Source organism: Sapajus apella, unplaced genomic scaffold (assembly GCF_009761245.1).
Source record: "Sapajus apella isolate SASKATOON/1434 unplaced genomic scaffold, GSC_monkey_1.0 scaffold13, whole genome shotgun sequence".
NCBI classification, from domain to species: Eukaryota; Metazoa; Chordata; class Mammalia; order Primates; family Cebidae; genus Sapajus; species Sapajus apella.
In genome coordinates, this window is record NW_022436953.1 from 303653 (window position 1) to 330358 (window position 26706).

At 44.2% G+C, this 26706-nt stretch overlaps 1 protein-coding gene and 1 non-coding gene across 2 annotated transcripts in view; both read right to left on the minus strand.

Moving 5' to 3' along the window:
* PIK3AP1 (phosphoinositide-3-kinase adaptor protein 1) overlaps window positions 1–26706 on the minus strand; it is a 129930-nt gene that overhangs the window by 28618 nt on the left and 74606 nt on the right. The window contains 5 exon segments of the mRNA XM_032281153.1: window positions 133–198; window positions 3426–3623; window positions 5131–5226; window positions 22597–22786; window positions 26397–26593. Of these exon segments, the coding sequence (XP_032137044.1) occupies window positions 133–198; window positions 3426–3623; window positions 5131–5226; window positions 22597–22786; window positions 26397–26593 (747 nt within the window).
* On the minus strand, window positions 23777–23883 carry LOC116554229. The gene has a single exon (XR_004270113.1). It is a non-coding gene; the product is annotated as a U6 spliceosomal RNA (small nuclear RNA).

Below are 26706 nucleotides of genomic sequence, written 5' to 3' on the forward strand. Positions count from 1 at the left end.
GGTTTCACCATATTGGCCAGGACTGGATCCCTCTATTTTTCAGTGCCACAGAGCTATTGTTGCACTTGGAAATCACTAACCTACAAACACTTCTACCACCCAAAAGTTCAGCTCATATAACATCTGGCTTACCTTTCCTGATGCTCTCTGAGGAAACGTAAAAATTCCCAGGTCGCTCTTGATTTTTTTCTGCAAAAACTATGAGATAAAGAATATTCTGATTACCGAAAAACTATCAAAATCTAGTACAAAATAATAGTAATAATGAATCCATACCTAGGACCACCGTATGTGGTTTTGTAAATCAAAATTGCAGAAAGAGGCAATTAGTGAAAAGGACTAGGAATTGTCAAGTAATGGCAGACTAAACAGATACAATCTCAAAACTAGAAAGACAAAGCCAGCCAGAGGACATGATCAGAATTTATAAGCTCATTAAAGAAAACAGTAATGGGAGCGAGGACATGTGCCTGGACCCCTGAACACCTGAAGCTAGCCATGGAAAACTTTGAAATTTGAGAATAAAAGGAAATGCCACTTAAAATGCCAACTAGTGCCATAAGACAGAACTCCAGGCAGTAGAATATTATAGTAAGTGTACAGCTCCAAAGAGATTAAGATGAAGTCATTTATGAGGCATAGATTCATGAAGGTTAGGCGAGAAAACCGGGACATGACAAATGTTCACTTAGTGATAAGATGGCATGGTGACGCTGGCTCCCTGGGCTCTGAAAGAGGCCCCTTGAATCCAAATGCTAGCTCTGTGGCTTGTGAATCATAGGATCTTGGACAAGTGGCTTGACCTCACCCTATCCCTGTTTCTTATCTGTAGAATGGGGATGATAATAGTTCTTTCACTCGAGTATAATGAGTATTAAATGAGTTAATACATGGAAAGTACTTAGAACAGTGCCTGGCCCATGTAAACACTCAGTGTTAGCTTTCATTATCATTATTCACATCTGAACTTTGAGACTATTGCCAATAGTCAGCAATACCTTGGCATGCTAGTTAACCCAAGTAATGTCTCCATAATGCCTTACTGTTTATAAAGTACTTCCTTCTGTATTATTTCATCTGACCCTCACAATAAGGCTATGGCAGAGTATTAGTATATATTATTAGGACATGTATTAATGTATGCATGTAACATTACAATACCCATTTTATAGATGAGGAAACTAAAGCCTAAAAGGGTAAAATGGCCCTGGGCACGGTGACTCACACCTATAATCCCAGCATTTTGGGAGGCTGAGGCAGGAGGATTGCTTGAGCACAGGAGTTCAAGACCAGCCTGGGCAACACAGCAAGACCCTGTCTCAAAAAAAAAAAAAAAAAAAAAAAGAAAGAAAAGGGTGAAATGACTTCCCAATGTCCTATGCTGTACAGCTGGAAAATGCAAGAGCTGAGAGATGAACCCAGGTGTTTTGGTGTCCAATCCTTTGCCCCTTTTGTCATCTCCTGCCTCTCTTCTCTCCTTTGCTTCTCCACAGTTTCCTAGCAAGCCCATCAGGGCTCTTGAAGGATCATCTGTGCCCCTGTCCAAGCACCTCCCTACAATGAGCCATGCCAACAATACTGTTCCCTACTCCTTCCGCTATTTAGGAATGACCAGCATATATTTGCATGCTTCTTAGATGGAGTTCCCTCAGAAGCAGAACCTGAGACAAGGATTCAAGTGCACGCAGTCTATTTGAGAGGTGACAGAAGTAAGCCGGGGAAGTGGATGGTGCACTAAATGGTGGGTAATCAAGCCAGTTACACTGTGGGCAACTTTGGAATCCCTAGAAATCAATGTAGAATGCGTAACTAAGAATTATCCCACCGGAGGGGCAAGTAAATTGGGACATTCATCCACACCTTCTGTCAGGCACTGGTTGAGGGCAGCGACTCTGTGTGTTAATTCTCCAGTGCTTTCAGCCTGTCCTGTAAGAGGGCAGAGAAAGCTCCAGGTGCTAGAGGAAGCCCTTGGGCTGAAAGACACAGGTGCTGACAGGTAGGGTCCAGCCAGTGAACACAGAAATGTAAAGGGCTAGGGGGACACGGGCAGGGAACCAACAGTGTCTGCTGCTCATGCCAAGGAGATGTTACCCAAGAAGACTGCAGGCCATAAGCAGTCACTGCACCTGGCTGTACGTAGTATCTCACAACTGTATTCCTACCCAGTTCAGGGTTGCTGGATTTTGCAAAACAAAAGCAAAACAAAAATGTGTGTGCTATTTGGGACATACACTAAAAACTCATTTGCTTGGGACATACACTAAAAACTCATTTGCTATTTATTCGAAATTCAAAGTTAACTGGGCATCCTGTATTTTATCTGGCAACCCCAATCCAACTACCTAGGGCTCTGGGTGAATGCTACCCTTCCCCAATTTATAATTCCCTTTTGCCACACCCCCCAATAACATGATGATACCATTGAAAAACAGAATATAGTTCAGGGGCACAGATCTGGCAATTCTTTTTTTTTTTTTTTTCTTTTTTCAGATAGGGTCTTGCTCTGTCGCCCAGGCTGAAGTGCAGTGGTACAATCTCAGCTCACTGCAACCTATATCTCCCAGGCTCTAGCAATGCTTCCACCTCAGCCTCCTGAATAGCTGGGACTACAGGTGCGTGCCACCACACCTAGCTAATTTTTTGTAGAGACAGAGTTTTGTCATGCTGCTTAGGACAGTCCTGAACTCCCAGGTTCAAGTCATCTACTGCCTTGGCCTCCCAAAGTGTTGGGATTACAGGCATAAGCCACCCCTCCTGGCCTATTTCTAATACTCTTAAAGTACTTGTAACCATATTATTGCAACCAACTCCAAAAAATAGTGAAACCAACAATGCCATCAGTATCTAACTAAAGTCCCAGGGACAATTATGAAGTCAAAACCCAATTTTTAATAACATAAATAGATGGTCAGCCTAGCATAGTAACTAAAAGCCAGGGCTGTGAAGTCAGATTCTCTGAGTTCAACTCTTGGCTCTGCTATGTTATGGTTGAGTGACCTCTGTAAAGCCTCTATTTCCTCATCTGTAAAATGAGATAATGATGGTCCTTACCTAATAGGTTATTGTAAAGATTAAATGGTGTGTTCCAGATAGAGCATTCTTGATAGATTTCAATAAATGTTAACTATTCAAAATTAATAATATCAAGAAGGGTTTCAGGAGATAAAAATTTATCAGGGTTCTTGTTTACCGGCCTTTGCAACTGTGCATAAATACTTCATGGAAGGCCAGCACTGACTCTGGTCATTGCTCCTATTCTAGCTCCATAATCTGTCCCAAGATATGACCCTGTCTACTAGGGCTGGTTGAAGACCATTTAGAAGGGGATAGTCTCTGAGCAATGGTTCAAAAAGCCAGATCATCCAGGAAATCCCTGTTGAGAAGCTCCAAAGACCCTGCTGGGCATCATTCCTTGCCACACTTGCCTTTAGAAATATATGGTTCATTGTCGGGCAGCTGGTGAGCGCCAGGAGCAGTGGTCTCTGGTCTGGGTACTGGGACAGGGGGCCTGCTGGCCAGGTCCACGGAAAAGGCCTCATCTTCATCGACTGTGTAATAAACATCTTCTTCCTGATCAAGATGGCATAGATCTCTCTCCAGATTGGTCATTCCCATGCTGTTGCCTAGAAACACAGAGAAAGGTGACTGAAAGCGGCGGCCAAACAAACTGGGTGTCTGCCAGTCACAAAAGCAGAGTGAGGGACCCCACCTTGTTTTCTCAGTGCTGCCCTCTGCCATGGACTTTCCCCAATATCACTTCCTGTACCATCTGCTCAGAACACCATGCAAAGCAACTGAGAAAACACTCACGCCACCTTCATTGACACCCAGCGATGCAGTGCAAGGACATGAGCACAAGGCTTCATCATCTCTGTTTTACTCCTGGGATTCAGTTATTCATCCCATTAGAACTAGGGAAAGTCCTAGATAAGACTAACTGTCAAAGCCCTAGTTAAGAAAGGTGGGGCGTTCACTGCCGACTGTCCAATAAAAGTGATACTTCTTATCTAGGGCTTGAAACAGACTGCCCAGGACTCTTCTCTCAGGAAAACCTCTCATTCTAGAGTGGGGATCAGAACACATTTTTTAAAGATCCAAATAGTAAATATTTCAACCTTTGAGGCTGTAAAGTCTGTTGCAGGTACTCAACTCTGCCCCTGTGACATGAAAGCAGCCGTAAACAATACTAAATAAATAGTCATGTTGTGTTCCAATAAAACTTTATTTACAAGACAGTCAGCTGGCCGGGCTGTGGTTTATCTACCACTGCTTTAGAGTTTTTTTCCTTCCTCTTCACTGTGAAAACTACACACAGTGTAGTTTTGTCCCCTTGAGTCCCATCCTCTTAGCACTCTGCTTTCAATATCTACTTGATTAACGGACCCCACCATACATTGTAAACGATTGGACAGGGTTAAAGAATGACTCATGCAATTTAACACCCTCTATCTTTGAAACCTTCAATAATAATAAAAACAATAATAAATCTTTATCAACTGCTTGTTATATGCATGGTGGTGCTCTGAGACCTAATGCATACTAACTCATTTAATTATCACAATATTTATCTTATTTTACAATGGAGGAAACTGAGCCCCAGAGGAGTTGAGTAACTCGCCTAAGGTGTTCCAACTAACTGGATGAGACAATTGAGAACAGATCAGAGTTCACATTCCTAGCCACTAAATAACAGCCTCAACTTAGTAATCCTTGTTTGTATTCCCCTCCTTTACCAGCAAGTAGAGTCTCCTGAAGGCATTCATCAGAGCTTATTTTTCTTTTTATTTCCAGCCCCAACATGCAGAACAATGCTTTGCACATAGTAAGCACTCAATAAATTTTGGTCAAATAAAAGCAACATATGCATTTTAAAAGGAGGTCTTGCTAAAGGCAACTTGTTTACGCAAACAAGTGGTTCCACTGGTTGGAACTCTTGGACCACCTCTAAAGGACTGATGGGGGAGCTCAAGATAGAGAAGTAGAGGGAGGCGCAGTGCCTTTATTCACGTCACATGCCATGTATGCAGCAGCCCATTCCTTGACAGGAGCAACCCTCAAAGAGAACCAGACAACGTCTTGCATTTTGTTTCTTTCACTCTTTTAGCTTCCCTCCTCATGTCTACCACTCACCTTCTAAAAACTTTCGGATCATAGTGTCCTTAGTGGCCCGAGAGAAACCGTCTCCAGGGATTGGGTTAGATGTACTGGCCTGAAGCATTTCAACATCTGGAAGGAAAAGGAGACTAAGAGTTATATATTATTCTCCTACACAGGCAAGGAGTTTACAGATGGAACTATGAGGTTTGGCAACTCTCTTAAGAGATTCAAGCATTCATCGATCTATCCATCCCTCCATCCATCCACCTACCCAAGGACACCCAGTAAGTACGGGGCATGAAAGAGAGCAACATGCACAACCCTCAGGCTCTTCCTTGCACCATAGGTCTCAAAAGGTAAAGATATGCTTATTTGCATCTGAAATAATAGGTTTAATTTTGAAATACTACATCGTCGCACTATTACAGAAAAAAAGGAAATAATAACAGGGAATAAATTGCGTTATAAATATGTGTATATACACACATGTATATATGTATATTAGAAGCAGGGTCCCAGGCTGGAGTGCAGTGGATATTCACAGGCACAACCACAGGACACTGCAGCCTTAAACTCTTGGCCTCCAGCCATCCTCACACCTCAGCCTCCCAAATAGCTAGGATTACAGGCATGCACCACCATGCCTACTTTACAAATTGTGGTTTATTCAAACAATGGAACATTATACAACAATTAAAAAGAATGTATTGAAGCTATTTCTATCAACATAGTTACTTTTGAAAAACAATGTTGAGTGAAAAAGTTACAGACAGGTGTCTGGTATTATATTGCTTACATAAGGTTCTAACCTATAAAAATATAGTACAAATTGTTTATGAATTCATACATATGCAGTACACACATAAATATTCTGGGAATGATAAATATTGAATAAATACCTCTGGAGAGGGAGGGAGGATAATTGGATTCCGGAGGGGGTTAGTAGGGAACTATAACTGGAACCATATTATTTAATTTAAAAAAAAAAAAATTTGAGAGAAAAAGGAATGAAAAGGAAATATATATTCTTAAAGATTCTGATAAATATGAAGACTCAGAATCTTCAAAAACTATATTTTAGATAATATACTACCCAAAAAGGGAAAAATAAGATTCTATTTTTGTATTTGTTTATATATATAAAAAAGAAACTCTGGGCCAGCCATGTTGGCTCACATCTTTAATCCCAATACTGTGGGAGGCCAAGGCAGAAGGATCACTTGAGCCTAGGAGTTCGAGTCCAGCCTATGCAACAAAGTGAGACCCCATCTCTACAAGAAAAATAAAAAATAGAAGAAATTAGCTAGGTATAGTGGCACCTCCCTGTGGTCCCAGACACTTGAAATGCAAGGGGGAGAATAGTTTGGGCCAGGGAGGTCAAGGTGGCAGTGAGCTGTTATCACGTCACTGCCCTCCAGCCTGGGTGATAGAGCAAGACCCTATCTCAACCAAAAAAAAAAAAAAAAAAAAAAAAGAAGAAGAAGAAAAAAAGAAACGAAACTATGGAAGGAGATATGAGAAATTAATATCAGTGGTTTATTGGGAACTGAAATGGGGATAAGTAATACAGAAAGATATTCCACTGTTCATCTTCCTATACTTTAGCTTTTCAGCCTATTTGAAAAAATAAAGAAATGCAGTACTCTGACATGATCGTGTTACCTTATTATCCAAAAAACACACAAAACAAAAACCAACCTCCTTATTTCCACTTCTTCAGTTTGTGTCTCTTGGCATAGTGGGCACATTACATAAATATAATGTACCTTGATGTCCTCCAGTTCAGGGCACTACAATTTCCAAATGAGGACCCAGTAAATGAACCCCACCCGCCCGCTTTTGTCACCACTGAATTCCATAACAGACTAGAAAGCTTAGGGTAACTGTAGTAATCCTGAAGCATACCTAGAGACGCATTTATTATTTTAAACATGTTATGATAAGAACTCACACCTAATTCATTCTTTGAAAATTCAAGACCAGAAAAATTCTACTTATATGTTGAGACCTTCAGTTTAAGTTGCTTAATTGTGTTTCATGGAACATTTTTTTCACAGAGTTAGAAAATTGGAGGCTGGGCCCAGGGTGTGACACCTATAGTCCCAGCACTTTGGGAGGCTGAGGCGGGAGGATCACTTGAGCCCAGGAGTTCAAGACCAGCCTGGGCAACATAGTGAAACCCTGTCTCTACAAAAAAAAAAAAAAAAAAAAAAAAAAAAAAATGGCTAGGCATGGTGGTACAGGCCTATAGTCCCATCTATTCAGGAGGCTGAGGTGGGAGAATTGCTTGAGCCCAAGAGATCTGGCTGCAGTGAGCTAGCATCACGCCACCACACTCCAGCCTGGGTGACACAGTGAAACGCTGTCTCAAAAAAAGAAAGGAAAAACGGGAAGGTGTGTGCCCTGCTAAGAGCAGGACCCTCCTCTACCTGACCAAGATTCCGTATTGCCTTCCTCCTTCCTAAGCCTTACCCCAGTCTCCACTCCCAACTGCCCAAGCCCGACTCTGGCCCCAGTTAATTTCTTGAATTCCAGTTTGAAACTCATCATTAACCCAGCAATGAAGCACCAAGGAACTTGCCCCCAAGGGAGGGCATGCTTGGGTCAGACACCCCTAAAGATGAGGGGAGGGAGAAACTCCACAGACCTGTAGTCCAGCTTTATACTGCCCAGTGCTGGACTCTCGAGAAAACCATACCTCAGGCCCCAGCCACTCCAAGAAACTTCTCCAGGGCACAGCAACTTCAGGACCGTTATAATCACTAATTACCCAATTTCCCAGGCTGATAACATCAGAGTGCAAATCTCACATGCATAATCTGTCAACTCTGTTGACAGAGTGGTAAAAGCCTCATGCAGTGGTCCAGCTATTTTCACTAACAAAGTTCAATTGGAGAGAGCTGATTTGCATGTTGGAGAGGTAGGTGCAAAACTGAAGGAGGTACAAAGAGAATTTAGGGCAATAAAATGTGGAAGAAAATAGCAGAAGCAAAAGCATCCCTGGCTGGGCCTGGCATGCTGACATAGTAAGGATGCAGACTTCCACCCCAGGTACTATAACCCCTTTCCCAATGTGCTCATTTTGGAGGGAGTTAAAGAAAGAATTTTAAAAGAAAAAAGAAAAGGTGGGTCGGGCGCTGTGGCTCAAGCCTGTAATCCCAGCACTTTGGGAGGCCGAGGCGGGTGGATCACGAGGTCAAGAGATCAAGACCATCCTGGTCAACATGGTGAAACCCTGTCTCTACTAAAAATACAAAAAAAAATTAGCTGGGCATGGTGGCGCGTGCCTGTAGTCCCAGCTGCTCAGGAGGCTGAGGCAGGAGAATTGCCTGAACCCAGGAGGCAGAGGTTGCGGTGAGCCGAGATCGCGCCATTGCACTCCAGCCTGGGTAACAAGAGCGAAACTCCGTCTCAAAAAAAAAAAAAAAAAAAGAAAAGGCTAGGCATGGTGGCTCACACCTGTAATCCCAGAACTTTGGGAGGCCGAGACAGGTGAAGTGGTTGAGGTTAGGAGCTTGAGACCAGCCTAACCAACATGGCGAAACCCTGTCTCTACTAAAATACAAAAATTCGCTGGGTGCGGTGGTGGGTCCCTATAATCTCAGCTACTCGGGAGGCTGAGGCAGGAGAATAGCTTGAACCCAGGAGGCAGAGGTTGCAGTAAGCTGGGATTGTGCTACTACACTCCAGCCTGGGGGACACAGCAAGACTTGTCTCAAAAAAAGAAAAAACAGAACAGAAAAGAATGAGCAAATGAGCACCAGTAATGAGACTTAGGAACATCATGACTCCTTGCACCAAGGAGCACATCATTTCTATGGCATTCTTGCCAAAATTCATAACCTCAGCCCAATCATAGAAAACATCAGACAAACTCAAACTGAGGGGCATTCTACAAAATAATTGATCAATGTTCTTCCAAAGCATCGAGACAATGAAAGACCGAGGAACTGTTCCAAACTGAAGGAGACTGAGAAGAAATAACTAAATGCATTATAAGATCCTAGAAAGGTTCCAGAACAGAAAAGGAACATCAGCTGCACAACTAGAGAAATTTGAACAAGGTCTATAATTTAGTCACAAGTGCCGTACCAATGTAATTTCCTGGCTTTGGTCATTGTACCACGGTTATATAAGAGGTTCATATTAAGGGCGCCTGGGTGAAAGGTATGCAGGAGCTCTGGTATTTTTGCAACTTTTCTCTCTAAGTCTAAAAGTATTTCAAAAATAATTTTATATATATATAAAAAGGAGAGGAGGAACCACTCTAGCAAAACTAAATAATCATAGCTCCTGTGGATGATCCAATAATCCTCCTTCCTATCTGCCTGCACCATCAAGCTAAGTACTTTCCAATGACACTGTGGAACACATGTATGCAGGCACAATGATCAAGGTGGTGCTAAATGAACCACTTGTGAAAAACAAACACTTTTACATTATAGTCATGCCTTAACTGGTGGTTAAGAGCATGATTTTGGAAGCAACAATGTAGGTTCGGCTAAACATCAGCTCTGTGACTTGGTAGAGTTATTCGGCCTCCTTGAGCCTCCGTGAGAGTGTCTCACAGGATGATTAGAAGTTTGGTCATCAGGATCAAAATGCATAGGTTCTAATTTTGTCTTTCTCACTTCTGGCTGTATGACTACACACCCACCAGTCCAACACCAACCAGTCTTTTTAGGTTCAATTAAACATTCAGACTCACAAGATGACCCTGGGCCAGGCTTGGCACCAGTCTACTCAGAAAGATATAGGACACAAGCTAGCAGGGCAGCGCCGAGAGCTGATCTTCCTTTGAGTAGTCCTTGCACCTGACCAGCAGCTCAGATGCAAAGAGACAAGATCCATAGCAGGCCGTACTGGTGAAAAACCTCACATCCTATAAGAGCAATTTCTCATAGCAACTCCAGAGGCATGGCTTCCGGGGTCCCAGTGAGAGAATTGCCAGAGTTAAGGCCCTCAGGAAAGGCTAAAGAATGGTGTCCCTTTCAGTATTTCTAGTTCCTGTACAGATCCTCCCAGTTCCAGGTGCAATTTACCAATCAGGAGCCATTTTTATTGTAGGCAATGTTGCCTGGAAACATAGTTGACATTTGGCTCTTATCAGGTTACCGGGGTAACAGAGCTAGGAAGTCAACCGAAGGTCAAAATTTTATGCAGAAAGGGAAATGATAGCTATTATATTTTCTCTTTGCCCATAATTATCTGGGGCCAAGCTTTTGAAATCCTCTCAGCTTCTCTCTCTTCTTATCTGTAAAATGGTGATAATAATAGTACACAGCTCATAGGTTAGTCATGAGTATTAAATGAGGAGCTTGCCAACTGCTGAGCACAGTATCTAGCACATAAGAAGTGCTAAAGGAATGCTAGCTACTATTATTACTATTACTATTATTTTTATTATTAAATTCTATACCCAGGCTAATGTCCTAAACAGAGAACAATTCAAAAAAAGAGGATTCAATTTACACTTCTTTAACCAGGACCTTTATTTGTTTGAACTCAAGTTTTCTGCCTTCAAAGTAATAAATGCTTACGAATTCATTGTACTATTTGAATTTCCACACATATTCTCAAATACTTCATGTATTATATTTAGCCTAGTAAAAACTATGCCTACTCAATATATTTATATTTGAATATACCTAAAGCAAGGGAGGAATCTTCAGACAACAAACATCAATTCTTTACGATGGAATTATTTATGGAAATCTGACTCACAGATGAGCCTGGCCAGGTGTATTTTCTTTATTGTGGCTGCTGGACACTAAGTACTGGCTTGACAAAGCCAGCAGGCTTCTTCCCTTCTTTGTGAAGGTTCTGCCCCTGCGGTCCAGATCAGACTTGGAGGTCCCATGCCCGTTTGCCTTACACTTCACTGACGCCCATCACACTCTTTATTAGTGGTTCAGCAGTGAACACTAAGGGACAATTCCAGCAGCTCTTTCACCCCTGCTGACCCCACTCCACGCATCCAGGACCACAGGGAGAGGCCAACCATCCAGGGTAGAGCCTAAAGCCAGAAGATCTGAGGTATGGCTGGAAGAACATGATGGGAGCAAGGGTGCGGGGGGGGGAGGGTGGTCTGCAGACACTAGGGAAAACCCGAAGTCAGGAGTAAAGGCACTGACAAGGGCTAGAGCCAACTGAACAGATTGTATGGAGGAGACACACTTAAATCAGAGAAAGGCAGCCGCTGAAACCAGGCAATTAATAAAGGCTCAGGTGCTGGCCACTGAGCAACCAGTGTAGGTCGGCATCACAATCAGAAGCACGGACTTTTATATCATGGAGACCTGGGTTCAAGTCCTGCCTCTGACGACTACTAGCTCTGTGTCCTTGGGCAAGTCACTTGACATCACTAAGTTTCTGTATCTATCTGTAAAGTGAGGATAGGTAACAGTACCTACCTCACATGATAATCATTCAGGCCAAAGGAGATGTGTAGAAAATGCTTACCAGTAGTGCCAAGCACTAAATTTTCATGGTTACCATTATTATTGTATTGAGGCAACTTAGTTGGTATGTTAGTTTTCTATGGCTGCTATAACACATTACCATTTAAAGCAACATAAATTTGTTATCTTACAGTTCTGTGGCTCAGAAGTCTGAAAGAGGTCTCACTGGGTCAAGATGGAGGTTTTGTCAGGGCCACATTCCTTTCTGGAAGCTACAGAGGAGGAACTTCTCCTCGCCCTGTCCAGACTCTAGAGGCCACCTGCATTCCTGAGCACTAGGCTGTCTTCTGCCATCTTCAAGCCCAGCAATGTTGGGCAGAAAGCTTAGCTGAACTGAGTCCTCCCCCGGATGTCCTCTCTCTGGTCTGTTTCTGACTCCCTCTTCCACTTGTAAGGACCTTTTTGATTATATGGGCTCACCAAGATGATCCAAGATATTCTCCGTATCTTGAAGTCAGCGGATTAGCAACCTTGATTCCATCCGCAATCTTAATTCTCCTTTGCCATGTGACCTAGCATATTTACAGATTCAGGGGCATTATTCTGCCTCCCAAGATAGATCTAAGTATCAGGCACAGTCAGCCTGCCATGAATTTCCTCCCCATACTGGGCCAGTGAAGGGAAGAGAAGACAGGAATTAGGACACTCTCAAGTGAGTCCATCATGATTACACACAGACTGGGCAACCTAGTTCTGATATAGAAGATATTGAGTCTCTAGATGTGCACTGCCTTAAAGGAAGTTACCTAAAAATGATTTTTCCATTTATATCATAAAGAAAATGATTTTTGGGCCGGGCGCGGTGGCTCACGCCTGTAATCCCAGCACTTTGGGAGGCCAAGGCGGGTGGATCACAAGGTCAAGAGATCGAGACCATCCTGGTCAACACGGCGAAACCCTGTCTCTACTAAAACTACAAAAAATTAGCTGGGTATGGTGGCGCGTGCCTGTAATCCCAGCTACTCAGGAGGCTGAGGCAGGAGAATTGCCTGAACCCAGGAGGCGGAGGTTGTGGTGAGCCGAGATCGCGCCATTACACTCCAGCCTGGGTAACAAGAGCGAAACTCCGTCTCAAAAAAAAAAAAAAAAAAGAAAATGATTTTTGAAAATTCTTAGTTGGATATAAATATCTCTGTAGACCAGGAACAGCAGATACCATACATGGGCCTCCATGTCCCTATTCCATTTTCATGGCAAACATCACTAACCAATCACAACATTCTTTTTGTCCTTCTCAACACAGCACCCAGGCACTCAATATGGGCCAACTGGAGCCAGTAATTATTACAGGTGCAGTGGCTCATGCCTGTAATCCCAGCACTCTGGGAGGCCGAGACGGGAGGATCACCTGAGGTCGGGAGTTCAAGACTTGCCTGACCAACATGGTGAAACCCTGTCTCTACTAAAAATACAAAAATTAGCAGGCTGTGGTGGTGGGCACCTATAGTTCCAGCTACTTGGGAGGCTGAGGCAGGAGAACCGCTTGACCTGGGAGACAGAGGTTGCAGTGAGCCGAGATTGCACCACAGCACTCCAGCTTGGGCAACAGAGTGAGACTGCATCTAAAAAAAAGAAAAGAAAAGAAAAGAAAAAAGAAAGGAAAAACTAGGCTAGACGCAGTGGCTCATGCCTGTAACCCCAACACTTTGGGAGGCCAAGGCAGGTGGATCACCTGAGGTCAGGGGTTTGAGACCAGCCTGGCCAACATGATGAAACCCTGTCTCTACTAAAAATACAAAAAAAAAAAAAAAATTAGCCAGGCCTGGTGGTGTGCACCTGTAATCTCAGCTGCTCAAGAGACTGAGGCAGGAGAATACTTGAACCCAGGAGGTAGAGATTGCAGTGAGTCAATATCACACCACTGTACTCCAGGGGGAGATAGAGCAAGATTCCATCTCAGAAAAAGAAAGAAAGAAGAAAGAAAGAAAGAAAAAGAAAGAAAGAAAGAAAGAAAGAAAGAAAGAAAGAAAGAAAGAAAGAAAGAAAGAAAGAAAGAAAGAGAGAAAGAAAGAAAAAAATACTGGCCAATTGGCACTGCCATGTGAAATTACTTTTAAAATGCTATTTTCCATACCTAATTAGGCACTAAGTCCTGGTAGTAGCAGATAGTACCTTTATAATAATACATTTTTAAAAGGTACCTGGTTGCTTAAAGTTAATGAGTGATAAGACCCTCTCAAGCTCTAAATATGACAACCCCACGTGTATACACAACCCTGGCCTACAGTGAACGACACAGAAAATTCTGTAAGCGAAGGGAGTCTGTTTCTAGACAAAGAGCATTTTGTGAGGGAAATCAGAACAAATCCCTGCATTCCTGAATGCTCAGGGTTTGTACTTCAGATCCCAACTTGCAAATTAAAAATAACCCAAAATGCACTGAAACCTGCTGGTCTGAGAAGAAAGTGCAAAGTTCTTTCATTTCAGCAAAGAAAAACAACAACAATGACAAGGAGAGTCTGAGGAACAGCCTCCTTCTGGAAAAGCCAGCTATAGAGTCACACTGCACTGGATTTAAGGAGTCAATCAGAAAGAGTCCACTCCTGGAATGCAAGAAGCTTGAACAGAAACGAGAACACCCAGGCAGGCACTTAATTAAGGAATGAATCAAGGGCAATAGTGAATTCTCAAAGACACCCATATGATACTCTTCGTGGGGCACAGACTACTTAGCTGCAGTGGAAACTCCATCCAGATTATATGCTATTAATTTAATAGAAAACCAAGTCTGAGTGTATAATACAGTGAAATGTCAGCTACTGAAAGACTGTTCTTCTGGAAAGGCTTTCAAACCCTGAAAGTAGGCCAAAAGAATTTTTTTTTTTCCCAGCAAGAATCTCTTGTGGCCAAAAAAGAGCCATAGAGCAAGAAGCATTGTAGTCAAACATTTGAAGATAACCTGAAGCCTAACAGGTCAGTTTGTCCCCAGGTAGAATGGTTTGACTGACCATGACGATTAAAAAGCCCAGCTTTTGTATACCCTAAAGAAGATGTAATGGGATGGAAGAGAGAGAAGGACACACACACACACACACACACACACACACACACACACACAGAGTGATGGTTAATTTATTTTATTTTTTTGAGACAGGGTCGCACTCTGTCACCCAGGCTGGAGTGCAGTGGTGCAATCATGGCCCACTGCAGCCTTGATTTCCCAGCTGATCCTCCTGTCTGAGCCTCCTAACTACAGGCACGCACCACCAAGCCTGGCTAATTTTTAAAAATTTTTTTAGAGATGGGTTTTTGCTGTATTGCCCAGGTGGATTGAGTGTAGACTCCCATACTCAAGCAATCTGCCCACTTTGGCCTCCCAAAGTGCTGGGATTACAGGTGTGAGCCACCATGGCTCGCCTGTGATGGTCAGTTTTAGGTGTCAACTTGACTTTATTAGGGAATACCTAGAGTGAGGGTGTTTCCAGAAGAGGAGCATGTGAGTCTGACTAAAATACATAGAAAAGATCCACCCCCAATGTAGGCAGGAATCATCTAATCAGCTGAGGGCCCTAACAGAGCAAAAACAGACAAAATGTGAATTGGTCTCTCCCCAGGAGCTGGCACACACTGGCATACGCTCTTCTTCTCCTGGTTGACATCAGAGCTCTAGGCTCTCCGCCCTTTGGACTTCAGGGCATACACTAGCTGCTCTCCCCTCGGGATCTCAGACTTTTGGCCTCAGACTGAGAGTTACACAATCAGTTTCCTGGCTCTGACGCCTTTGGACTATGTACTTTGGACTTCTGAGTTGATGTTGGAATGAGTTAAGATTTTTCGGGCAACTGGAATGAAATGAATGTATTTTGCATGTGAGAAAGTCATGAATTTTGGAGGCTAGGAGCAGAATGCTATGATTTGAATGTGTCCCTCAAAATTTCATGTGTTAGAAACTTAATCCCTCCATCCTCATAAATGGATTAATGTTGCTATCGTGGGAGTGGGTTTGTTATCACAAGAGTAGCTTTGTTATAAAAATGAGTCCTGTCTGCCTCTCCTGCTCTTGCTCTTTTGCCATGGGAATACTTTCCACAGTGTTATAATGCAACAAGGCCCTCACCAGATGCCAGCACCATGCTCTTGGACTTCCCAGCCTCCAGAATTGTGAGCTAAATAAATTTATTTTCTTTATAAATCACCCAGTCCATGGTGCTCTGTTATAGCAACAGAAAATGGACTAAGACACACACACACACACACACACACACACACACACACACACACGAGAATAGCAGTCTAAAATTAGAAGGCATTGGCAATGAAAAAGGAGCCGAGGACAAATAGTCTAGGAGAAGCTGCGAACAAGTTTTGTGGTTTTCTTATGCAGACAAATGCCTCAATACAGTACCCCTGGTAGGCACAAGACCCTCTGCCATGCAGAAGTCTATGGGATGCATTTGTGGTGCTATGCAGTGAGTCGCATGTGGTAGCCCACCTGAACACAGCCCCACGTGCATTCTTAAAGCAGTGTCCTTTTCCTCCCTCCATAGCACTGTCACAGTTTGTGGTTATATATTCAGTTATATGGTATTTTTGTTTAAGATACAGCTCTTTCACTAGAATGTACGTTTTGAAAGGCAAGTTTCCTGCCAGCTTGTTTACTGATTCATCATCACCTGGCACGGTGTGATTTAAACACATGAGAGCTTCGATAAATATTTGTTGAGTGAATGAATGAACAAACTAATAAAGGCAAAACAAATGTACACACGAATATGAAGGCATTTGGGCTTTTTGAAGGAAACTGGGCATTTGTCAAGCTGAGAAAAGAGAAAGGCAATTTAGGCAGAAGGAACAGCACAGTCAAATGCATGGGAGCATGAAAGAAAAGGCAGCTTGTAGTGACCAATGGAGTTACTGCCACCGAGATGTCCCACAGTCGGAGACACTAACAGATGTCTCAATACCACTTCTCAGGTAGGTGGGGTCTTTGCATTGGAATATCGACACACTATTCCACCCACAAAGTCGAGAATTATATCTTATTTTCTAGTATTTCAAATTCAAGAAATGGTTGAACGCCTATTGTGTGCAGCGCTGGGCTGGGCACTGTGGATGATACAAAACTCTAGGACATGCTTCCTATCAAGGCCAGGAGAGGGTAACCAGAGAAACACGTATATAACTAGAGCCCAAGGTGATGTGCGTGCAGTGTCCCAAGGAAAGTGTGACCTGCAAGCTGTGCAGGCTCAGACGGGAGCAAGGTTGCTGCTGGTGATGGGGATTTTATCTTTTTAACATTAAAACATTCAACCCAGCATGCTTTCACTAAGTCCCTATGTCCCCAACACAGTTCTTGTATTTCTGGAGGAGCAGAAAGCAATAGGAAGTCAGGAAGTACCTTGAACTCATCTTCCTGCTTCCCAGTGGGTTCTGTCCTTGCAGATAAGAACTCATGCTATGCACCCAGGCCCACTGGCCTGGAAGCATCTCTTGGCTCTACCTGCCAGAATCTTCCCAAAAAGGATGGCAGGAGGATGACAGAGCTTCAGCAGGAGGAAGGGAGGCTCCTGAGAGAAAAGGGTACAGATAGGAGAGGCAGCATGTTTCATAAGCAAACCAGTAATTTATTCATTTTGCATAAAAATTGTCCTTCTGCTGGTTTCAGACCTATGGGGCTGGGCTGTGAGGTCCTTTACAGTCCTCAAGTGTGCCCCCAGCTCAGACAGAACCCAGCTTGCAGAGAGGGGCTGTAATCAGAGAGCTCAGGTAAAGAAAACACTGCTGGAAATAATCTGTTACAAAGATGCCAGTTACCAAGGAGGTTGCTAAGGGAAGCCAGCAAGTTAGCTAGAGCTAAGTCAGCTCTCCACTACATAAACACTTGAGCTACAGAACCATGAGGTAGGGATCAGGGGTTCAGAAGAAAAGTTCAATGCAGGGTGACATGAAGCAGAACAGCCCTCTGGGATTGATTAGTGAGTCTGCAGTTTCTAATGGCAAGATGATAACGCCTTTCTCCTTTTGCTCCATTCTCTTTACAGAGGAAAATCGAGGCTTTCAGGTATTGAAGCAAAGCTACAAAGCAGATTATCTTGGAAACAGACTGGACAAGGGCCTCCCAGAGCTGGCTCCCAAGGCTTTTCTACCCAGAGCCTCAGAGAGGTGACCAGTGACTGGGCAAGATTTCAACATAAAATGAATTACCTAGGTCCGGGGACCACCAGGACTACCATATCATTCTCCAAGGTAAGGGCAGGGGCCAAAGAACTAAGTGAGAAATAGATGAGAAGATAGTAAAAACACCCACGGACGTTTGCCTTGAGTTTTATTTAATGTTTGCATAAGCTTGTCCTTAATAAAGACTTTTTATCTCTTAAATAATAAGGTGTGGAAGTTGGTGCTTTAAATACGTGGGGTCTATTTTTTTTCTTTGAGACAGGATCCCATTTTGCTACCCAGGCTGGAATGCAGTGGTGCAATCATGGCTCACTGCATCCGGGAATGCCCAGGCTCAAGCAGTTCTCCCACCTGAGCTTCCTGAGTAACTGGGACCATAGGCATGTGCCACCATGCCCCGCTAATTTTTTTTTAACTTTTTGTAGAAATGAGGTCTTGCTATGCTGCCCAGGCTGATCTCGAACTCCTGAGTTCAAGCAATCCTCCCGCCTCGGCCTCCCAGAGTGTTGGAATTACAGGCATGAACCACCTTGCCCAGCCCATCTGTGGGGCCTTGATCAAAAAATTCTCAGGAGAATTGGGAGCAAAGTTGAAGATTTGACAACAAAGACACGTAGTTACCACCTGGTGGCAGCATATCTAAACTAAAGACTGTGAGTGTGACGTGTGTGTGTGTGTGTGTGTGTGTGTGTGTGTGTGTGCATACATCCACGCAAGCAAGTTCAGGGGAAGGAGAGATTAGAGCAGAATTGTACAATCTCGAGGTCAGAACCCAACACCTCTCTCCAGCCCCACTTCAATTAACACTGGGAGCGTCCCCTATAACCTTCCAACTCAGGTGATTATCTTGGATTCTCTTTGGAGAAGCGACCTCATTACCACCCTTTCCCAAACTCAAGTCAGAAAGATTTGTCCCAATAACAGTTAGGTGTTCGGCAAAGGCCTAAAGCCTGCCAGCCTATAATGTTTGTCCTGAGAGCGAGTCAATGAGTGAGCGAGTGAGTGAATGAACACAGCCTCATTTACTTAATATGGTTATTTTCAGCCTCTAGGGTTACCACAGTCAATGGCGGGGCACCGATAAACGTGGCAATCTGGACATTTAGAAATAGCTCCATCTCAGCATAAGTGTCCATCTCAGGGCTGGCAGGCCAGGAGAGCCCTATATTCCAGTGGGACAGCAGACAGATTTGCCTCTTAGGAATATGAAGACACAGATTCCTGGTCCAGTCCTCCCTTGATGGGACTTAAGTAAGTTACTAAATCTTGGAGCCTTAGTTTTCTTTCCTGCGAAACAGGGATGATTCTATCCACCAAACCCTAGGACGGTCAGATGAGATCATATTGATATGGGCAGTCTGTGGACTTTTAAAGAGCTGCCAGATGTTTCAAGTTATTACTCTGCTGGGCAGTGCTGCAAATATGCATCTTAGATTTAGTAGTGTGTCCTCTATCCTACTTCTTTTATGAATTAAGCTGCCTTCTCACCTACAGAGCCACGGTTAGTAAAATAAATGATTCCTCCCCAGGTCCAAGTTGCTGCTGCTTCTGAGCCAGGAGGTAAGCGATCATTCTCAAGGTTATACTTAGCCACAGAGACAAAAACACAAACCAAACCATGTCTAGAGTCAGAAAATTCAGAGTTCATATAATTGGGGAAATAAAAATGTGGGCCAGGCATCGTGGCTTACGCCTGTAATCCCAGCACTTTGGGAGGCCAAGGAAGATGGATTGCTTGAGCTCACAAGTTCAAGACCAGCCTGGGCAACATCACAAAATCCCGTCTATATGAAAAATACAAATTTTAGCTGGGCATGGTGGTTCACAGCTGTAGTCCCAGTAACTGGGAGGCTTAGGTGGGAGGAAGGCTTGAGCCAGGAAGGTGGCTGTTATTGGGAGCCAAGATTCTACCACCGCACTCCAGCCTGAGCAATAGAGCCAGACCCTGTCTCAAAAAAAAAAAAAAAAAAAAAAAGAAAAGAAAAATATGGTGAGTTTCCTTTTCTCATGCAAAAAGAAGCCAAATTTGACAGCCTGCCCCCCGCTGGCAGCCCCCTTCCAGCTCCACAGCATCCAGAAGCCCCCTGGCCCGGGTGACTCTACAAGTTGCAGTTGGCTACAAACCAGGCTAGCTCCACAGCACACAGCTGCCTTGGGAAGCCCTGGTAAACCTCATTGATCCTGCTGGGAGGGGCCCAGCACACCAGGAATAATGGGAGAGATACCTTTGGCACTCCCTGAAGGTTTCCAGTGCTGTGGTGGGACATGGCATGTGTTAGAACATCCAAGGGGGCCAATAAGTGCTAAGGCTCTGTTAGTGCTAAACTGCCAATAAAATAGGGCATTCTCTAATTGTCCAGCAGTTTCCTAGCAAAGACACGGGGCAGAAAGGATGATGCAGTCTCCAGATTCAAGTGGGTACTGGTGGTTCTCCAAGTGTTCTTTTGTGAGTGAGTCCCTGTTCCACGGTGGAAAGGACTGGGTCCTACCCAATTCCCCACCTGGCTCTCCAATACCCAGGAGAGATCAGTAGCTGAAATGTACTTGATGCTCCAGAAATGCTTATTGCGTATATGGGTAGAAGGATGATGGGCAAGGCTAGGGGGCGCCAGAGGCTGTTTTGTTATCCAGTATCTAGAGCTGCAGCTAGGGGAAGCGTGGCTGTAGAGGCCAGATGGTTTTTCCAAAAGGAACCACAGCTAAAATGCATGGTGTTGGATAACAATTTCTGACATAGTATACAGAATATAGTCCTAATGACAGAAATCTGGATTCAAATCTGGGCTCTATCACTGACTGTGACACTGGGAATGTTCAACCTCTCTGTGCCTCCGTTTCCCCATCTGTAAAGCCCAGGTAATAAAAGCATCCTCGTAGGGTAGTTTTGGACTTCAGTAAGATCAAGGGTATTAATGATAGGGAGGATGCTTTCTCTCCTCACATCCATGCCAAGGCACAGCTCATTCGTGAAGAGCTTCCACCAGCACTTCCAGCTCTCCCAGTTAGGTGCTGGAGGGGAGCTTTTACTGCTATTTCTCCTGAAGGAGCAGCAGTCTGAGTGGCAAACACCTGACAACCGCTGGACCACATCCTGTAGGTGCTGGGGTCAGTGTCAAAGCCCTGCTGGCATCAGAGACTGCCTCTGGCCCTCTGACCAACCTGTGCCTTCTCTCCAAGGCACCCTCTTGGTACCTGCTCTTCCATGAGTTCATGGATGGGAAAGGCAGGCCCACCTTCCTGTGGGCCCAGGGCCCTACATCTTCTTTTCAGACTGAAGGCTGGTAATACTCAATCTAGCCCATTCCAGAAATTCCCCCATCCATGATGCTGATACCTTGGTGGATACTTCCCTTTCTTGACTCTATTGATGAAATCCAGAGGGAAGGAGGGCTAAGTCTACAGTGGTGACTCTGCATGCTTAGCATTTCATAGAGAATGATGGTGACACATGAATAAGCCTCTTAAGAGGGCCTGCTGTGTGTCTCCTGCTTCAACTCCAGCATGTGCATGGAGATCAGATCCAGTAGTACCTAGATCCGTGGTTCTCAAGGGTGGTGGCACTGCCCCCGGGGGCATTTGGGAAGTCTATGAGGGTGTTTTGGGTGGTCACCAAGGAAATGGCATTTAGTAGAAGGGGGAAGGACCCTAGACACCCTGCTATGTGTGGGACACCCCTGCACAATGAAGAAATGTTTCGTGTCCCTCGTGACTTCAAATAGTCCCCTAGACATATATATAAGTTTTAAAAAGTGAGTACGATGCATATTTATACCTACGTGCATACTTCTACATATCTGTGTATATGTACATGTATGTGTGTATTTTTAAATTTAATGTCAGCAGATACTAGCAAAAATATGGACACATATACCTATTATTTTATTACTAATTATTATTAATGCCATATTGGTTGGGAGTCACAAGTCACATAGGCTTCTCTCCACTCAGTTGTATATTCCTATTTTGTTTCAAGTTTAGGCACTGGAGGGAGCCTGTTCTGCTCATTCATTTTTGTAAAAACGTACTGCTTTTGCAGTGGAACAAACAAGATAATAAAAAATGGACAAAGTTTGTTAAACAGTTTAAAAGAAAAATCGTGATCCTGGAGAATAATATTTTGAAAATCAGTTTACTATATATTAGCCCAATAAAATCACATTACCCCTCCCCCCTGAAAATCTGCCTATTATTTTCTGAGCCTAGAACCTAAACTGTTTCACATATAAACACATCTTATTTTTGCAAAACTTAATTTTTTTTGAAATTCAATTACTGTGAAAATAGAAAGGAAATCATAAAGAGTGGTTCACCATCTAGGAAAATCTGGGTGCCAGTGACAACACTGCTCCCATCATTTGAGCCATCAAGACCACAGACATGTGTCAGTCAACGTTTGAAGCCATAATGCTGCCAGTGATTCTAAGTGTCTCTCCATCTGACTATTTGTCATGACTTCTGGTGCAGGCATGCCTGAGCATGTCCTCTTCTTTCCTATTTCAATTAGGGCAGTATATTTGATTTCTGAGAATTTTATACGTAGGTAGGTTATATAATATGTAAACCTCGTGTCAGAGTAGGAAAGGGGTAATATTACAAAATGTTTGTTATGAAAAGGACCCACGGAGCCTGGCAGGGCTGAGAGCCACTGATTTGGCTTCTCAGATCACAAGGCAATGACTTCATCCATTCTGACTTCCAGATATGTGCTTAAACTCTCCCAGCAGTCACAGCAGAGGAAGTTTGAAGAAGGATTCTGCTTGCCACCATACATGACTCCAGCCCTAGCTTTGCGTAAAACAGGACTTTCATCTCCCTGGGGTGGAGTGAGGGGAAGCAGGGACTCCCCCAGCCGTCGTCAACCGGAATGAAAAAGCTGTTTCTCAGCAGAAAGGTGGAAGCAGAACTGGGTTGTGCTACTTACAGAGATCTTCAGTGGCAGCTGGGACGAAGGCAGCCATGGACTCATAGAGATCCTCGTCACAGCCGGGGTTGAGCGAGCATTTCATGAGCAGGTCTGTGGAAAGGTGGGCCATGGACTCGTACACAGTGTCAGCCTCCTCCCCTTGCATCAGCTCTTCTTTAATGTGACTCTTGAGCATGTCCACCGTTTCCTGAAAGAGAAGGCAAGGCCCAGGGACTGAGGCAGCCTGGCTTTCTGTGTGGAACTTGGCCCCTGACAGCACTGTGGCCAGCAAAGGTTCCCGTGAGTCAGGATTGCAATTGTTTCTGTGTATCTGTATTTTCCCACCCAACTGAATGCTCCTTGAGGCCAGGCTTCCCATCTTTTTTAGTTTCTTTCCTGTATTTTGTTTTAATCTTTGTATCTTCCTAAAACACTAGGCACAGTTAGGCACTCAAGAGATACTCGCTGAATGTCCAGCGACCAGAGGATACAAATTAAAAATTACTTCCTATGGCCAGGCATGGTGGCTCACACCTGTAATCCAGGACTTTAGGAGGCCAAGGCAAGTGGATCACCTGAGGTTAGGAGTTCGAGACCAGCCTGACCAACATGGCAAAACCTCATCTCTACTAAAAATACAAAAATTAGTGGGGTGTGGTGGAGCATGCTTGTTATCCTAGCTACTCGGGAGGCTGAGGCATGAGAATTGCTTGAATCCAGGAGGCGGAGGTTGCAGTGAGCCAAGATTGCGCCAGTGCACTCCAGCCTGGGCAATAGAGCAAGACTCTGCCTAAAAACAACAAAAAAAGTTACTTTCCCATGAGCACCTATTTAAGGTCAAGTACGATGCTAGGTACTTGCCTATCCCCTATCTCCTGTAATTCATTCTGCTACTGCTTGAGAAAGGTATAATTCCCTAGTTTACAGACGAGAAAAACAAAGCTCACAAAAATCTAGTATCTTACTCAAGGGCTTGCAATCCTAATTTTTTTTTAATTGCATTTTAGGTTTTGGGGTACCTGTAAAGAACATGCAAGATTGTTGCATAGGTACACACATGGCAGTGTGATTTACTGCCTTCCTCCCCATCACCTATATCTGGCATTTCTCTCCATGCTATCTCTCCCCAACTCCCCACCCCTCGCTGTCCCTCCCCTATTTCCCAACAGACCCCAGTGTGTGATGCCCCCCTCCCTGTAAAAATGTGGAACGCGTCACAAATTTGCGTGTCATCCTTGCACAGGGGCCATGCTACTCTTCTCTGTATTGTTCCAGTTTTAGTATATGTGCTGCCGAAGCGAGCACAAGCAATCCTGATTTTTGATCTTTCTACACCCTAGTGGTTCCTCAAAAGGGGAAAAAAATGACATAAGACGGTGTGACCTTTACTGACTAGCCACAGAGAAATTCAAATGAGCCGAACAGGAATGCAGCTAAGGTGTTCTCATACTGTGTGTAGGCAGAGGTCACTCCACAGCTTGGCACAATATGCCCTGTTCCTTCCACAGGCTCCTCCAAACTGTCAGGAACCCTGCGTTTCCAGGGGTTCTGGCCTTGGTTTTATGTCCTATGTGCCCAAAAGGAGAGATGATCTGGGATGAAGTGTCCTGACATCACAAAGGTTTCTCTCCCATCCCCCCTCACCATCCTGCCCCTCCAGGTGATTGTGAAGCCAGAGAGGTAACTTCTCTGAAACCCCTGCACAACTTTTCCTGGTAAGAAATGTCGGTGTTTCACAATCCTTATTTCAGCATCAACCCACAAAAAACTTCATTTTCACCACCACTACCCTAAGATAGCTAATCTTTTTTTTTTTTGAGATGAGATCTTGCTCTGCCATCAGGCTGGAGTGCAGTGGCATGATCTCAGATCACTGTAACCTCCGTCTCCTGGGTTCAAGCAATTCCCCTGCCTCAGCCTCCCAAGTAGCGGGGATTACAGGTGTGCGCCACTATGCCTGGCTAATTTTTTGTATTTTAGTCGAGACAGGGTTTCACCATGGCCAGAATGGTCTTGATCTCCTGACCTTGTGATCTGCCTGCCTCAGCCTCCCAAAGTGCTGGGATTACAGGCATGAGCCACTGTACCCAGCCGATAGCTAATCTATTATTGACACTTGGTTAGTTTTCTCACAAGACCCAGTAAACCAAATGACAGCTTCGAAATGTTGTAAATTCAAGATCTGGCCTTTGGTTTTGATGTGATGAAAAAAGGAAATGGGAATAGTTCTAAAAGGCCATAAGCAACACCAAGGGACAATCTTTAGGTCACAATGTTGAAGCTGCATCCGTTGAAGGTGACCACAGTGAGAAAGCAAAGATGATATGACCCAGATTAACTTCAGTGCACACTGAAAGTGCATCTTTAATCATCCCAGTTAAATATAACAGGATAACAAGCCTGGGCTTTAGCATCAAACTTGGTGCAAATCCTGTCTCTGCCCTTAATAGTTTATAGCCCTAAGCACAATGACTTTTTCTAAGCCCTTTCCACTTTTGTAAAGTAAGGCTTGCAATACTGTCAACGTCAAAGGATTGTGGTGGGGATTAAATGAGATAATACATTCTCAAATCAAATACATTCAACAAATACTAGTTACTACTATGAACACAGTGGATTCTTAAAAACGATTGGCATGGAAATGAAATGCTACATTTGGTACATTTGTGACTTCAAGAAAAAGCTGAGTAAATACACCCAGACTGAGAGCACCTTTTAGCCTCATTTATGTCAATAATGCCCAAAACAAGGACTCACGCCATTCTATTCAAAACACTGATACATCTGTAAACACTGGGAAGTCCCCTCTGTGTGCCTCCCTGAATCACTGTCTTGTAGATTTTCCAACACAGAGCAGGGAGTTAAGTTTCTGGGGACATGTCAAGCTCCTTCCTGTCTGGAGGTCGAGAGAGGTTTGTTTTTATTGCTCCCTGTGAGGTCACAGCCCCATGTGAGAGGCTGAGCTATTCTCAGGTACCCTATGAGAGTCTGTGAAGAAGGAGGAAAACCAGGAAGGATTGGGATCAGGAAGAGCAGCTGCTTCTCGGGCATCAGAGGCAATCCTGGGGCATGGGATAAGATGTGACATGGGGTGCAATCAGCCTCAAAGAATGACCCAGAAGTCAGCGTTCAAGGAGGAGCTGAGGGCCCCAAACCAGATGATCAGATAAAACTGGTGTACCTGCCTGTCTTAAGATGGGACCCAGGCAGGGGGTTAGAAAGAGAGAGCAAGGCTGTCAGCGGGAGATGGGCCTCAGAGTTGCTGCCTGATGCCTTTCCAGGTGCACAGCTTTTTGTGGTCTCTGCTAAAGAAGGATCAAGTCTAACACAGTTCACCTGGGCCTATAGGCCTATAGGTTCACCTGAGGCAGCTGGGAGCATCCCAGCAAGGTGCCCTTGGATGTAGGTGGGGAGGGGGGATGGGGTGGTCAGCCTCTACCTTCAGCAGATTAACTCTAGAAATGTTTCTGCAAATTCTTTGAAGGTGAACCTCAGTGCTTTATAGAAATGATTCCCTTTTACCTTCAAAAGAACTCAATGACTGAACTATGATTATCTTCCTTCTGCATATTAGGACACTGAGAGAGGATATGTGACTTGCCCAGTGTCACAAGACCAACAAGTGTTGGTACAGGAATTCGGACCCAGGTCCATGTGACTCTAGGGCTCATTTCTTAAGCCCACACATACTACCCACACCCAGAAGAGGCACATGAGGACATGCTAGAGATAAAATCTGTGGGTATTTTAGGTGGAAAGGCAGCCCTACAACCACAGAGTGCATTTCCACGCCTGGGCCCCTCCTGCCTTGACCTTACCACATACTCGTCGATGAACTGCCGCAGGTCTCTGAAGCCGTGTTTCTCAGCGATGGTGTTGGGGTAGTGGCCGTGCTTGTTGGCCACGCTGTATGCCTGCAGAGCTCCCGGGCAGGTGAGCAACAAGGCAGTGAGGTTCTTCAGTCCATACTTCGCAGCAAAATGCAACAAGGTGGGCAGCTCTTCATTCCTCTGATCTGAAAATCGTCAAGGAAAACTGAATTGACAGATAAAAATAAAGGCACAGGGTACCCTTTTCATGGAGATGAAGCTGCCAAGACTAGCATGGCGACTGTAGGCACCCAGCCAT